This window comes from Monodon monoceros, unplaced genomic scaffold (assembly GCF_005190385.1).
Source record: "Monodon monoceros isolate NGI ecotype Baffin Bay Population unplaced genomic scaffold, NGI_Narwhal_1 Super_Scaffold_20, whole genome shotgun sequence".
Classification (NCBI taxonomy): Eukaryota; Metazoa; Chordata; class Mammalia; order Artiodactyla; family Monodontidae; genus Monodon; species Monodon monoceros.
Window position 1 is genome coordinate 39,440,323 of NW_021703777.1, and position 17,133 is coordinate 39,457,455.

General features: G+C 40.4%; 1 protein-coding gene across 1 annotated transcript in view; it reads right to left on the bottom strand.

Moving 5' to 3' along the window:
* The window catches only part of GPAT3 (glycerol-3-phosphate acyltransferase 3), a 57,767-nt gene that overhangs the window by 33,366 nt on the left and 7,268 nt on the right, over positions 1–17,133 (bottom strand). The window contains exon 3 of the mRNA XM_029236075.1: positions 15,281–15,347. Within this exon, the coding sequence (XP_029091908.1) occupies positions 15,281–15,347 (67 nt within the window). The remainder of the gene's footprint in view (positions 1–15,280; positions 15,348–17,133) is intronic.

Here is a 17,133-nt window from a genome sequence, read left to right on the forward strand (position 1 = left end):
AAAGGATCAAATATTTAAATTGTTTTTTTTAAAGCCATAAAAGTAGTCAAAGAAAACACTGGAGAATTCCCTTAAGACTTGGCAGAGGGAAGATTTTTCTACTAAAAAAACTAAAAATCCAGAAGCTATAAAAAGAAAATATTGATAAATTTGACTACATAAAGATGAAAAATATCGGACTTCCCTGGAGGCTCAGTGGTTAAGAATCCGCCTGCCAATGCAGGCGACACGGGTTTGAGCCCTGGTCCCCGGAGATCCCACATGCTGTGGAGCAAATAAGCCTGTGCGCCACAACTACTGCGCCTGTGCTCTAGAGCCTGCGAGCCACAACTACTGAGTCCGCGTGCCACAACTACTGAAGCTTGCATGCCCAGAGCCCTGCTCCACAACAAGAGAAACCACTGCAATGAGAAGCCCGCGCACCGCAATGAAGAGTAGCCCCCGCTCGCCGCAACTAGAGAAAGCCTGTGCGCAGCAACGAAGACCCAACGCAGCTAAAAATAAATAAATAAATTTATTAAAAGAAGAAAATATCTGCATAGTAAGAAGCATGATAAGCAAAGGGGAAAATACAATTGCAAACTGAAAGCAGTATTTTTATCTCAGCACAGACAAAAGCTAATTAATCACTTTAATATATGAGAAGGTCCCAGAAATCAAAGTGAAACAGAAATCAAGAGAGAGAAAAATGGGCAAAAGAAAAGAAAAATTGCCAAAAGACAGTTTCCAGAAAAAGAAATACAAATGGCCCTTAAATATAAAATGTGTACCAAATCACACTCTCTATAAAAGAGATGCAAATTAAGAGTAGCATGAGTTTCCACTTCTCACCCATCAGACTGGTACAAACCCAAAAGTCTGACATACATTTACAGCATTGGTGAAGCTGTGGGGAAAGAGGCACTTCCATACACCCCTAGTGGAAGTACAAATAGTACAACCATTAATGAAGGGTGATTTGGCCATCAATCAAAATTACAAATGCTCTCTGACAGAGCAATCCCATTCATGTCACAGATTTATGTTACACGTATTTCATGTTACAAATAGTGTGAATCGCCACATATTTTTTGATAGCAAGAGGTGGAGAACTACAGGTAAGAAACCATTTGCATTGATGTAATGAAATTTCTTGTAGCTGTTAAAAAAAAAGAAACTTTCTAAGTAATAATATGGAAAGGACTATAGGCTATAAGTGAAAAACTGGCTCAGAGTAGTGTTTACTGTACATCATCTTTGGTATTAGCAACTGAAGAAAATAACAAACATTTCCATTATAATAGCACGTTTGAGGTCACATAAAGAACCACTGGAACATCCATAAGACACTAACATGGCATAGAGGTAGAAAGTAACGGCTGGAAGCTACACGTATCAAAGCACGTTTTTAAATTGCTATGATTTTTGTACCATGTGAATGTAAGTACTACCTATGCCAGAAAGTTTTTAAAAGATGCGTAAACCCAAATTTAAAATGTTTACACAAGAACTTGCACACACATATCCTTTGTGTGTCATCTGCTGGCTCTCCCAGAATCCCATCAGTCTGATGGTTCAGCCTATGCAGAACTGCAAAGATGCAACAAAGTGAAACCGTACTACGATCACTTTCCACATAAACCAGTGTCATCCCTGCATTTCAAATCTTACCCTAAAATACGTAATTTCTACGTTAGCTTTAGAAGTCCCTAATAACCCCACCACCACCTCACATGTGTAGACACTCACAGAAAAGCAGTTTACAGATAAGGTATTCACTGTTTTTATTTCTGAAAAAGAGTTGATAGAAAACATCTATTGAAAAATATAGCACAAAAGAGTATCAGTGGACAGAGGAATGAGGAGAGAGAAAATATAGAGTTAGAACTCTCTCTCCTCTGAGTTTCCACTCTCTCTCTTTTCCCTGGTTGATCTTCATCTGGTTCATTTATCTCTTCCTGCCCCCCTTTTTTCTCTAGCCTCTATAAATGTCTTTCACTCAGTGAGTTCATTCAATCTACCATTTCAACTTCCACCCTCTGCAAATAATTCCCAAATGTACATCTATAGTCCTGACTTCTTCCCCAAGGCTCACATGTGGTTTTTTTTGTTTTGGTTTTTTTTTTTTTTGCGGTACGCGGGCCTCTCACTGCTGTGGCCTCTCCCGTTGCGGAGCACAGGCTCCGGACGCGCAGGCTCAGCAGCCATGACTCACGGGCCCAGCCACTCCGCAGCATGTGGGATCTTCCCGGACCGGGGCACGAACCCACGTCCCCTGCATCGGCAGGCGGACTCTCAACCACTGCGCCACCAGGGAAGCCCCAAGGCTCACATTTTTATATGGCTGCACAGACCCTCCACCTCTACACCAGCCCCATGGCTCTGGTTCAAGGCCCCAATACCTTCCAGAATGGCTTTCCATCTACCACCCTCCTTTCTCCACTTTCCCCACCCTCTTCCTAACCCTGCTTCCAAAAAGCTACCAGATTTGTCCTGAATTTAATTAAGTAATTTCTTGGCTTGGAATTCAAGGCTTTTTAGGATTGAAATATCCAATCTCGACACTTTGCACCTCCAACTCATCTTCACTCATCCTAGCTCCAACCAGACTAAATCAGTTCTTGGGCCCCTAATATCTCTTAGGCTCTCCTACTCTCCTGCCTTTGCTTACAATTTCTTCCACCTGATACCCCTTTTTCTAAAATTACTCAAGATTCTTCACATCAGCAGACCTCCATTTTTCCCCTTTTTCATTTTCCTTGAGCCCATGAACCACCAACCCCATTCACTATATGATGCAGGAATTGTTTTAACTGATTATCAGCAAAGACAGAGAAAAAAGTCCATGTTACATCAAACTTACAAAATATCACTTATGAGTTTCTAAAATTAAATCAGGCTTACACTAAAAGACAGAATGGATGACTTGTCCTATGAGGGTGAGGGTGAAATGGCAAGGCAATGCCCTCCGTTAAAAAAAAAAAAAAAAAAAAGATGTTAGTTCTTTTTTGTTGATTACAAAATGCCTGTTTTTCTCTTGTACACATACCCTGATACACATGCCTCTGTATTGATTAGCAATCTTGGGCACAGGCTCATTGAGATAAGCATCAGAGGCTGAGCACCGTCACACGCTGGGATTTCACAATGCCTGCTGGCATCACACACAACGTCTGTTGTCAAGGGTCATGTGGGTTGACCACTGACTGGCAAGGAAATTCACTGTTTAGAACATGAGTCACTGAAAATGAGGACATTCATTTGGTCAAGTAAATTTGTGCTAATGCTGTTGCAGAAGCAGGAAGAGGAAAGGATTCATCTGCATGATACACTAACAGATACCAACTTAATTTAATAAACAAAAAAGCTTACCACACTTTGAAAAAAAGAACATACACCTACCCTTTGCAAAGGCTTGGAGTACTTTACATAGTCTACCAAGCAGGTGAACGCTTGAATTAATCACACATAGCCAACGTCTGTACTCTCTATCCAATCTTAATCTCATTTTCTCTCTCTCTTCTTTTTTTTAAGGGATGGTCTCTGGAATTCATTATCAACTTCCCCTCTGCTAGTTAGCTATTTATTTATGTATGTATGTATGTTTGTTTGTTTGTTTATTTGGCTGCACCGGATCTTAGTTGTGGCACGCAGGATCTTCATTGCTGTGTGCGGGATCTTTAGTTGCGGCATGCGGGATCTTTTAGTTGCGATGTGCGTGCTCTTAGTTGTGGCGTGTGGGATCTAGTTCCCCAGGGATCGAACCCGGGCCCCCTGCATTGGGAGCACGGAGTCTTAACCACTGGACCACCAAGGAAGTCCCTCCCCCCTGCTTAAATCAAGAGAATGCCACTGGTTTCAAAGGGATACCTGAAATCACTGCCCTTAATGCTGTTTTCTCTTGCAACTTGAAGAAGGTTGTCATTTGCTATGTATATGCACTGTCTCCAGAGTACCTTAAATTTTGTAAAGGCCTGAAGCCATGTTCCTCCAAGTTGCTGTCCTCTGCATACAATGCATTTTTCCAGGTATCCAAAGATAATAAGGCCAAATGATCCACTGACAAAGTTTGTCCATGGCATCCCCTGCACCCTCAGGCATCAGGGTCCACTTCTATTTCCCAGGTGAAATTAGCAGGTGCAGGCTGCCCAGTGCTCAACACCAGAGAAGCACAGAGGCAAATCCTGTTTCCAGAGAGAAACACCTGGAAAGGAAGAAGGCTCTAAAGCCCTAACAGAAAAGCGTCCCGTTCTTTACTCTCGTTCACCAGGTATTCCAGAAGTTACAGGAGACATAAGGGGTCTACTGGTTCTGCTTCAGAAGATGGGCTAGGGCTCCAGGGTATAGAAGCTCTTCTCTAGCCAGCCCAAGCTTTGGGGGAAACAGAGCTTTTGAGGAAGAGAAGCAGAGATACCAGGCACCTGACCTAGAAAAGCGAGGGAAGGGGTCCAGAGTAGAGCTTTTCATCACACTGTTCTGAGGTTGGCACACCAAGGAGGAGGGCCCTGCCTAAGAGTTTTGCTCACCCCCAGGGCATCCAGACATCACTGGCTTCTTCCTACCCCAACCCATGAAAAAAACTGTCTAATCACAAGTCCAGTGGGATCTCTCCTTCCTCTGAGCCCAAGAGCCTATTCTCAACAAACGTAGAACCCACACTATCTCCTCCCTATCTCCCCCACCTTGCGTGTACGAGGCATGTTTTGGTGCCCTCGCCCCTCACTTTCTTGTTGGTTCGAAAACTTATGCTGCCCCAAGTGCTTCAGCAAAAAAACAGAAAATTGGGAAATGCTATTACAAAATCTCTTGAAGAAAGGAGAAAAGGTGAAGAGGGCTTGAGGAGCTGTTGCTACTTTCTGGCAGAATAAAAGAACTGATGAAGAGCTTTCTCTACCCATAGAGCCAGTGACCCACAAGCAGACACCGATGTTACAGAGATAAGCACCACATAAAGACAGACTGAAAACTGAAATACTTAAAATATTTATAGGGAATTTGTTACAACCAAGACAAAAAGGCACTGCTAAAAAATGAAAAGAGTTTTGTTATATAATTTATACCTCTCCCAAAATTCTCAATTATCTATCCAATTTGCAAAAAATCTCTATGTAATCTACCTACTAGTCTGGTCCAGTTTTCATATCCTTTTTTGCTAACGAGAAGTTCTTTCTTACATCTATCAATTTTTTACTTCAATTTAAGCCAATCTTTTTATTCCATCTTTATGGATATGGAGGAAAAGTGGGATGGCTTCCTCCTTCTAATAATTAACCAACTGAAAAATGTATAATCCCTCAGCTTTTTTTTTTCTTTTTCTAAATTCAATAATCAACCCTCACAGATCTCATTAAACCCTTTATACAGGCTTCAGAATTTCCTCTTTACCACCCTTAATACAAACAGTAAACCTCGACTTACCCATGCCTTTATATCACATCTAAACTGCTTTGCATTTGAGGCCCTTCATAACCTAATCTTATTTCTATCTTTTGTCTCTTCTATAAACTAAGCTCACTCCCACTGCTATTTAAATGATTCCCTCATTTTCCCAGTTTAGAAAGCCATCACCTTAGTTAACCTCAATCCACCTCCACATGGCCAGTTCAACACCAAACATCCACAAAAAACCCTCTCTGATGTCCCCCATCCAAAATGATCTCCTTTCATGCTATGCTCATTAAGTTTCTTCCTCAAATTAATTATATTTCTATGTTTCTGGACTTCAATAACACCAGTGCTGCCTGATTCTCAACTGCCACATGGATATCCGGATCTTGGTGATATCTCCTTAACTAGGCTAAGGGTTGCTTGTGGGCATAGTTCCGAATATAACGTAGGCACACGGAAGACACGCAGGAATCACTGTTCATGGCCAAGACCAGGGCTAGTGATTCAAAGCACCGCATCACTGTGTAGTTAAACATGCTGGCTCTTTTATGCACTGCAGCATCAGTCTAGGTTCTGTGCCCTGCTTTCCACTGCCTGCTTATCTAAAACTCTGCCTGTGGCTTTCTGAAGGGGCCAGTTCCTATCATGTATGTAACCAAGCCTGGTTTCTTATCCCATTTTGGAGCATCCTCCTTGGGTAAAGGATCTTGAATGTTTTCCTTCTCTCTGGTGGCTCATTCATCAAAACCATCAAGGTTACTTTAAACTCTATTCCTGTTTCCTAGGCTGTTTAAAACCTGACTAATTTAAGAGCATTCAGTCCACCATACTGCACTTCAATGATGTCAAAGTCATCAACGTAACCTCAAACAATACAACCAAATCTAAGCCAAACCCAATTACTCAACAGGTTCCCTTCCTTTCAGTTAGTGTCCTCTGATGAGCAGTGTGAGAAGCCCCATCTAATCTCCAGATCAGGAGTGTGACAAGGTTTCATCAGGAAGGCCAACCCCAGGTCAGTTGATAGTGAGAAGCTGTCTGCAGGTTTGTGCTAAAGAGGACTTTTGAGGCCACATCTTGGTTCAGTGACAAAGACATCATCAATTAGTGATGTCTGTCAGGGCCATGGGAAGGGTAACAGGTAGAATGGATTTGTTGACTGTGTTATTTGGGATTAAGATAAAAGCAAAAGCTTTACTGAAATAAAGCTTCTATTTTCCTGATTTCTACATGGTTTATATATCTATAATAGAATAATTTGCCTTTTTTGTATTGTGAGTAATTTTCTATTAGTGTCTCTCAGTTATCAAGACTAAAAGTACTAAGCTAGAAGTACTGGAGATGTACTTTTAGTCTCTTGAGAAAGGTGGATGAGAAAATCTACCTTCTTTTTCATCATTATTTACCCCAGTTAGTTCTCCAGAAACTTATAAAATAATCAATGCTGATTATAAAATGGGAGGATTTTAGCCCCAGATATAAATACTAATCACAGAATTAAATATGTGTGTATATCCATTTTAAAGCATAAGTGGGGTGGAAGTATGGACATTGCAATCAGTTGCCAATCAACACTGCAGAGAAACCAACAGGCATTTAGAATAACAGGCAGAGTTTCATTTTAACAATTAACATTTTAACATCTCATTCAATACACTGTTGACCCATATCTTGACTCACATCCACATTAACTTCGTTTATTTGGACATAAGTAGTCTGATTAAACAAGAAATCCCACAACACAGAAGAGTCCATAAACTTCATCATCAAATGAACCATCAATTCAATTAAAATGTCAACCTTATGGTTTGGCATTTATGTACAGTATCTTTGATCATAATGCTGGATAGTCTTAATGGATTTGTTTTCTTTAAAATTTCTGTTGATGATTTAGGATTGAAATGTTATGAGTTTCCTAGGATGTGACAAAGCCAACACTCAGCAGAGGAGATTCCATTTGTGGAAAAGTCACTTCAACCTTCAAAGGGAGAATTAGAAGACACTGGCCAGAGGGGCTGGTAAGGAAGGCATGGTTTAGGGTAGGAAGTGGTGGTGAGGGATTCTGAGTAGGAAAGACAAATTGGGATTCCTTTTCAGGCTACCTTTGACTAGCGATGTGATCTGAAGCAAGTTATTTGACCTTCCTCACCTGTAGTTTTCTCACCAGTAAAATGAGGATTAACAAGATGTTATCCTCATGTAAATAATGTAAATTAATTTTGCACAGTGGAGTTGGTGTATAAGAAATAGTGGTGATTATTATTATTATTGATAGGTTCTTATCTATAAGGCAGAAACAAAATGGAGAAGCTCTGGAGTTTTGATCAGGGTTTTCTCTGTGGGGTAGGGTGGCCAGAAGCGGTATGGTGAATGGGAGGTTGGTTTTGGGAACACTTTTTTATTTATTTATTTATCTATCTATCTATTTATTTATTTATTTATTTTTGGCTGCGTTGGGTCTTGGTTGCTGTGCACAGGCTTTCTCTAGTTGCGGCGAGCAGGGGCTACTCTTCATTGTGGTGCGCAGGCCTCTCACTGCAGTGGCTTCTCTTGTTGCGGAGCACGGGCTCTAGGAGCACGGGCTTCAGTAGTTGTGGCGTGCGGGCTCAGAAGCTGTGGCTCATGCGCTCTAGAGCGCAGGCTCACTAGCTGTGGCGCACGGGCTTAGTTGCTCCACGGCATGTGGGATCTTCCCGGACCCATGTGCCCTGCATTGGCGGGCAGATTCTTAACCACTGCGCCACCAGGGAAGTCCCTGGGAACACTTCTAAAATGACAAACTGGATTTTGAATTTGATGGGCACCTGAGGAGATGTCTGCTCCTCCCAACAGTAAAGACAACTCTAAATAAACAGGGGATGTGTTCTCAAGTTGACTGTCCTATCATCTGATCCTATTATCTTTTCACTCTCAAAGAATCCTTGTGTCTTAGTTTTCACCCAGCTTTTTCAAACCTCCACAGTTCTGAGATGAAGGTACCTTCTTCTAAACTACTGAGGTATTTGGGATTAAGAGAGCTAAATCACCAACAAGATCCCCAACTAGTTACTGCTGAGGATAGAAAGATTTAAAACCTGTTTATATTAGGTACATTTTTTAAAAAACTAATTTCACAGAAAATAGGGACAGGGCAAGTCATCCACTTTGTTACAGCTGTATGAAAAGAAAAACAATCTGAAAAACAGTAGAGAGTATGTTTTATGGGCTAAAATATACCGGAAAACCTGGTTTATTAGCATGGGAGCCTTTCTTTCTGTGACTTACCACTTAAATTGCTCTTTCTCCACCCATCCCTCACAATGCAGTTAAAAGTATTAGTCTGCTCTGACATTCTGCCTTCCTCTTTCCTGCCAGAACCACTCCATCTCGCTTACTCATTGTTGGCCAAAATTACATGCTAAGTCATCTACTTTCAGAGGTGAGAGCACATACTCATATGCAAGTCTCTAACCCACTCTAAAGTAAAGTTTCTCCTAAAGAAGCAGTCTATTTTCCTCGGATTACGAGGTGAAGTTTGAAGTTTGTCTCACCTCTACCTTTCCTTAAGGAACATGCCTCCTCTGCCACCATCCAGAGACCCTGTTAACACTGTGATTCCCATGCCTTACCTTGCATTCTATCTTCCCCCAAACCAGCTACCAAAAACTGTAGAAATCAAGTTCTGCTCCTTCAAGGGGCTATTAGTTAGAAAGCTAGAATAAATTATGCATAATTAGGCCAGTGAGAGTGGCATAATAGATTAATGCATTATTCACTAAGAGAGGTGGTTCCCAAAGGAATGGTCCCAAAGGGGGGGGGGGGGGGGAAAGAGGAGGGTTTTGCCCCCAGGGGACAGTTGGCAATATCTGGAGACACTGTTCGTTGTCACATTAGGGGTGTGCTACTGTCATCTAGTGAGTAGAGACCCAGGACACTGCTAAGCATCTTACAACACATAGGACCTCTCCCTGTGACAAAGAATTATTCTGCCCAAAATGTCAGTAGTACTGAGGTTGTGAAACCCAGCTCTAAGAGGTAATATATTTCAGTTAACAACGCCTTTGTTCCACAGGTTTAAGTTTCTATTCCAGGCACTAGGCATGCTGACTAGAGATGTATTTTGGAGCATGTAAGCATCAATCACACCCCTGAGACAGGTACCTATGTTCTATTCATATGAAACTAGTTCCATTTATCAGACTACAGACTCTAGCTGAAGGCTTAATGATATTTTATTTGGTTGGTTTTCTTAATGTTTATGTTTAAAATACAAGTTTAACCAAAAAATATGAGTTCAACAAAGAAAAAATTCCATTGTCATATCTGCTTCAGATATTTTTGAAGAAAAAATTTATAGGTACAGTTAAAGCCCACCTCCCCATCTATTCTCCTCCCTCCTAGCAGATATATCATTTCCACATGTATTTTATACTTATCTACATACATCTACATAAATATATAGTTATCTGTTTAAGGTACTAAATTTTAAATGAATGTTATTATACTATACATTTCTTCTCTCTCAATGTTTGTCCATTTTGTTTTCTTCATGTAAATCCAGTTAGTTCATTTTGATCACTGTACAGTACAAATAAAGCAGCTTACATAATTTTCCTCCTAAGGAGTGACTGGGTCGTCTCCACATTGCCACTATTTGTATGCACGTGTAACACGTCTCCTAACACACACATGCTGAGAGTTTGGGTAGGTCTGGTATCTTAGGAGAAGTGGAATTGTGGGGTTACAGTGCTACGAATCGCCAAATTGCTCTCCAAAGTGTCCCTGAACTAAGTTTTCATTATATTGCACTTAGAAATGCAGATGACTGATCTTACAGTTTTAAAACAAGCAAACAAAAAAGAATCAAACCTTTGCCTTCTGCAAAACTATATTAACATATGAGGATTAAAATACATGGTATGCTAGTGAATTTTTCCAGAAACACCTTCTATCAAGTAATTTTTGTTCCAAGAAGAGAAACTGTACTCCATATGTCCAATAAAGGCAGTGTCAATAAATAAATAAGCAAACGTATTTGTGGACCATGACTGAATGTCAAATCAAACAATCAGTTATCAAACCATTTTGAAACTGTTAGAGAAATTTATATATGGACTATGTATTAGATGATATTAAGAAAATATTAAGCTTGTAAAAGGGATAAAAGCATTGTGGTTCTTTTTTAAAGTCCTTTTTAAAAAAATGTATAAAAACATGAAATCTTATATCTGCACTGAATACTTTAGCAAAAACTGAGGAGTGATAGATGAATCAAGTGTGGGAAAATCTTGACAAAAGTTGGCTATATGGGTTATCACACTAAGTGAAGTAAGTCAGAAAAAGACAATTATATGACATCACTTATATGTGGAATCTAAAAAAATAGCACAAATGAACTTATTTACAAAACAGAAACAGACTCACAGACATAGAAAACAAACTTATGGTTTACCAAAGGGGAAGCCAGCGAGTGGTGGGAGGATAAATTAGGAGTATGGGATTAACAGATACACACTACTGTATACAAAATAGATAAACAACAAGGACCTATTGTATAACACAGGGAACTATATTCAGTATTCTGTAATAACCTACAGTGGAAAAGAATCAAAGCAAAAACGGATAGAGATACATACATATATACATGTATAACCAAATCACTTTGCTATACACCTGAAATTAACACAATACTGTAAATCAACTGTACTTAAATTAAACAAACAAAAAACAAAAATAAGTTGGCTATATGGGTCTCATTATACTATTTTTCTACTTTTGCTTACGTTTGAAAATTGTCATCATCATCATCGTCACCATCAGGCAGATAGACTAATAAAAGCAGGTAGACATTTGGCTGTGATAAAGAAAATCTCAACCTATAACCCTTCCATATCCCGTAACTGGATTATTTTTCTCTCTGCAAGTAGTCAGACACGTTCTAGGATTTTATGAGCAAGATAACCCTATTAAATGCATTATAGTCCATATCCTTGAGGACAGCAGACACTGATTTATATTCAGAGAACTTACACCAAGACAATAGTACGAAATCAACTTAGCTGATTTAAACAGACTATCAAAAACGGCCCGCCCAAGAGAAAATGAGTATAGAACATGACACTCCTCAAATTTCTGTTACAACGTTATTATCCCACATTTTCTGTGAAGTTCACAGATCTACTTAATATTGATGCAACTAATATTGTATTGGCATCAACATGGCTAGTCAGTTCTCACAAAAGAATCCCAAATGTAGGGCTTCCCTGGTGGCGCAGTGGTTGAGAGTCCGCCTGCCGATGCAGGGGACACGGGTTCGTGCCCCGGTCCGGGAGGATCCCACATGCCGCGGAGCGGCTGGGCCCGTGAGCCATGGCCGCTGAGCCTGCGCTCCGCAACTGGAGAGGCCACAACAGTGAGAGGCCCACGTACCGCAAAAAAAAAAAAAAAAAAAGAATCCCAAATGTAAAAGTAGAGAGAAACGTTAGGCAGCCTGAATTCTCTCTGGACAGGTACAACATCAAAGGCTTCACCGTAGCATTTTGTCCTTTGTGTGTGTTTGAGGGGAGGAAGAGGTGGAGGGGGCTGAGGGCAAGAGATACTGGGCAGAAGAGAAACTTAGCCCAGGGGCTTAATTAACGGTGGGCCAGGTGACCCCAAATCCTTGCTGGGACAGGGCAACGTGGAGGACCTGAGGAAGCAAGTGCATTTCCCACTGGCAACAATGCCGAGTCCGGCCAGCAACACACCCCAGGGAAAAACGCCGAAAGGACTGAGCCACAGCCTCTACTTATCTGTATTGTTTAGGACTCACTCCCCAGGCAAGGGCACCTTCAGGCCTTAACTCCTGCCTGTCGACATATAGTCGCTAATCACTGTGATGTCCTAGCATCGTAATGCAATTACAGTGGCATTAATCCTGAGTCATGAAAATGACATAATTAATTACATTCATTTCAATTAAAATTACTGACTCATTCAAGTCTGACAGCATAAGTTCTGGAAATCAGGTACCCAAAGAGCGAGACTGGTGGCTTCTTAGAGTCAAACAGTCCCTTGAACTAGTTACAGCAGAGTAAAATGAAAGCTGCTAAAATTTCCATCAGACCACAAGCCAGGGTCTGAGAAGATGCATTTGTTCTATGGCTAGAGTGGTAAAAGTACAGCTGATGCAAAGCAAAAGACCCAATACCCTTCTCTCTTCTTGTTTTACCACACAGTTCTCAGGGAACAAAAACTAGGGTAGAGGGTAACTCTGTATTCTCCACTGAAGTTGAATGCTTACCTATAACACAGTTACTTGAAGGGAGGAGAAAATTTATATTCACCACTGCATTAACAATGAGAAAAAGTCCTTAAACCCAGAAGAGGAAGGTACAATGATAGAGCTTCTTAAAGAGCTTTTATTCATGATCATATCTGAAGCTCAATGAGCTGGACAGTGTTTTAACAGAAGACATGGTAGAGTACAGCCAAGGATAGCACAGAAGTATTTAAGCACAAAGATATTAATTCCTGAGGTTCAGCTTTCAGTTGGCTTATTCAATAAAAGCACAGAAGAAGTACAACACAAGAAGGGTTTAACTGGAGAGGGAGATTTGAAAACTGTTTCCAGAAATGTGCTTCACCAAGTAAAAGAGCAGCAAAAGGAATTTTCTGGTGCAGAAAATAAACATAACTCTTGTCCCTCTTTACCTCGTCTCTCCCTCTCAATTCCCTAAACCTATCATCAGCACTGTATCATTCAGACATCTCAAAATTGCACCCACACCCCTGGGACCCGTGGCCTGCCAGTGACCCTTGCCTAAGGCTCAACATTGACTTGTGCTTTGGCCGGCTCAACATTGACTTGTGCTCAGTTGGCTGAGGTACAGAGACACGATGCTCTGAGGGCAGGCGACTGCACCAGCCAGGCACACAGGTGCTCAGTGTTTCATCACCCTCTCCCTCTGTCTAGGACTGTGATACTACCTCTCGGCTGACTCTAAACACCAGAATGTACCGGTGTTTAGAGTCAGCTGAGACTGACTCTCAACAGGGCACACACCCTGCCACAGGGCGACTCAAGCAGGATGTAAGTCAGGATGGGAGTAGAGGTGCATACCATGTACAGTTGAGGTATTAATACAGATGAAAGCAGCAGATAGCAGAGCCTAAATGAGATCTCACCTCATCCTTTGCTTATGCCACTATTTTAGCATTTATCACAGTGGTCTATCAGATGCCTGTCTCCCCACAGGAGCCATGTCTTAATCATCTTGGGATCCCCTGTCAACCTCACAGGTAGCAAATGCTCAGTAACTACAATAGTCAATTCCCAACTGCACAGGCTAAAAGGGAGAGCAGCCACTCTGAATGAAATATGATAAATTCTGTAGGCATTAGCCACACTCTAAACCATTATTATATATATTTTCTCCTCCTACTCACTTCCACTCTTTCCTGGAGGTACCAAGAAAAAGGCAAAGACCAAAAATAGAAAAGACAGATGCATGATTAAAAAAAAAAAAAAATCCAACAAGTGGAAATATTCACTCTCATTAGGCTGAAAAACCTAAAACAACGCTACAAACACCCTCAGCTAGTGGTTTTTTAATCCTCTTAACCTACCAAATTGAAACACTTTGTGCCCTTTTAAATTCATGGCCCAAGACATGCGCCACCACCACCCCAACCTGTAGGGTCCCATAGAATTTCACCCAAGAACAATGACAGCCCAAAATCTCACCAAGTACAACAAAAAATCAGCAATAAAGTTTGTTCTCTCCTTAAATCACAAGGGCACACATTTAAAAAGAACCCAGAAAAAAAATTTAGTAGATCTGCTACACCTGAGAGAAGGTATCTCTCAGGTCAATAAGAGGACCAAGTAGAGCCAGAAATATCCAATCTTGGTTAACATGTTATTGGTGCTAACCCTTTGGTGTTTAAGTGGACACCATGAAGCTCTACTAGTTGCTTTAATCATTTGAACATAACAATCTAATTACACAAAAATGCACAGATGTTTTCACTCAGATTCTTTATTTCCTAAATGCACTATAGCATATAATTTCTACAATTCCTCTTAGACAAGCCTTCAGAAGATAAATTCCTTCTAGTGAAGTGTTTGACATTTTGACCATCTTTAACCCTAAATCAGATGGGCACAAAATTGTTTCTATATTATTTTTGAAAAACACATAAAGCCTTAATCTTTTAATTAAATCAAGGGTTTATTTCTCCTTAATCTCACAGCCAGCACTTCCACAGAATTCTACTCCCCTTTGAACCCAGTGTCTTAAAAATTCTTAAAATTCTTAACCCAAGTGAAAGGGTTTATTGGGACAAAGGCAAAGCACACATATAGAAGCAGGGACTGCTTAGCTCGGTTGACTTGTTAACTCACTTCTAACAAAAATTAAGTGAGTTTCCTTACTACAGGACTTTTCTGAGCCTTTGTTACTATACATTATTAGTCTCCAAAAGGAATGTGTAGCATGTAGTGATTCCCAAGCTTATTTCACACTGGAGTTATTTTTTTATTTCATGCATTACTAATTAGTTTTTAGCAGGAAAGAATATTTTGAGGAACATACTTTGAGAACCACAAGTTATAAGGTGCTAATGAAACCTCAAACACAGGTTTAACTTAACACCAGATAGTCCGATTAGCCTTTTTTTTCTTAAGACCATTAACTACCATGGGCAACCACCTTTAAATACATACCTTTAGAAATACCCTATAAGAACACATAGATGAACCAGCACATATTACATCTTTACAGTAAAAACTCATCCAAAGGTCAGAAGGCGGCTATTTTGCATAAAGGTCAGAATTATGAACAATCCAAGGCCCATAAAATGTACTACTCTATGCATATTTGAAGTTCAAATTGGGTCGATACATCTACCCAATTTGGATACTTTAACCATTAAAATGAAAAGGAAGACTTACCAACAGAAGCTGAGCTTTTAAGAACTGATTCCTTTGAGACTCCTTTTTCAATTCGTAACGTGGCCCACTGTTCAAAAACAACAAGTATTAATGTAAACTGTGCCACAGACACAATGCAAGATATTTAAACCATGCTTATATAGACATGAAATTAATCATTAAGCCCTGGTGTTATGCGAATTGAAGAGATACCCCACTGAATCTCTGATATAATAGTATTCCAAATCCCAGGTATACTCTTATACTAGTTACTGGTAATGCCCAAATAAACGGAGGAAAAGATCATGTTTACCCTATTAAAAAACCCTCACACACACCTGGTACCCCAATAAATTACTCCTTGGAAAGGTCAGAAAGCATGAAGGGCAAGAGCATAGACTATGGCATCAAGTCTATCTGGGTTTAAAATTACTTAATCCCTCTCAGCCTCAGTTTCCTCATCTGTAAAATGAGGATAATAGTTCCTATTCCATAGGGTTGCTATGAAGATTAAATGAGATTAACACATGTAAAGACATAAACACAGGGCACAAAGAATATTATTTTCATAAGAAATTAGGCATTCAAGGATGAGACACACTCAAAGATGCCTAATTGCCTGTATCAGACAAAAGCTTTCAAAAGGAGCAGTGTGAGACTTGGAAAGCTGGAAAGGAATCCATGAAATCACTAACTAAAAAGACTTCTGCCAGGAGACTGGGATTGACATATACACACTACTATATATAAAATAGATAACTAATAAGGACCTACGTATAGGACAGGGAACTCTACTTAACACTCTGTAATGGCCTATGTGGGAAAAGAATCTAAACAAGAGTGGATATATATATATATTACTGATTCACTTTGCTGTACAGCAGAAACTAACACAATATTGTAAATCAATGATACTCCAATAAAAGTTTTAAAAACAAACGAACAAAAAGTTAAAAAGAGATGTGGGGGCTTCCCTGGTGGCACAGTTGAGAATCCGCCTGCCAATGCAGGGGACACGGGTTCAAGCCCTGGTCCAGGAAGATCCCACATGCTGTGGAGCAACTAAGCCCGAGCGCCACAACTACTGAGCCTGTGCTCTAGAGCCCACGAGCCACAACTACTGAGCCCACGTCCTGCAACTACTGAAGCCCGCACGCCTAGAGGCTGTATTCCGCAACAAGAGAAGCCACCGCAATGAGAAGCCTGCACACCACAACAAAGAGTAACCCCCACTCGCCTCAACTAGAAAAACCCGCGCACAGCAATAAAGACCCAACGCAGCCAAAAATAAATAAATAAATAACTTAATTTTTAAAATCTCTATATATATTATCTAGATGACTACAATTCTAGAAGCTAACAATGTCTAAATTGACCTTATTTGGGGAGGTGGGAGAAGAGCAAAACAAGAGGTAAAAGGCACTATAATTATAATTACGACTTAGGCACTCTTGAAGAGGCAAAAAGACAGAATTTATTAAATATGTCAAGGCAAAAACCTCAGTTGTTGCTGGGCTTGAAGGGCTCAAGCAGAGAGGTAAACATTTTTTCTCAAATAAATAAGAAAATAAGTAGTAGAGAATAAATAACCTAAAACATGTACACGAAGGTCAAGGAGCAAAGCATGATCTGACTACGTCAGGACCCCTGCACAACATCCCAAAGAGCAAAGTAGGAACATGCCATGGGTGCTTAGAAAACAGCCTATGAATAGAGGCTTAATCTTCCCAGCTTCAAGTGGCAAGTCACAAATGATAATAGGCTCAGAGTCTTAATCTGGTTGCGTCCTTTTCTCTTCCTTGCTGATCTAGGCAGGAATTCTCAAACTCCGGACTTTACCTCCCATCTCTTCTCAATAGAGGTAAAGGTTTATT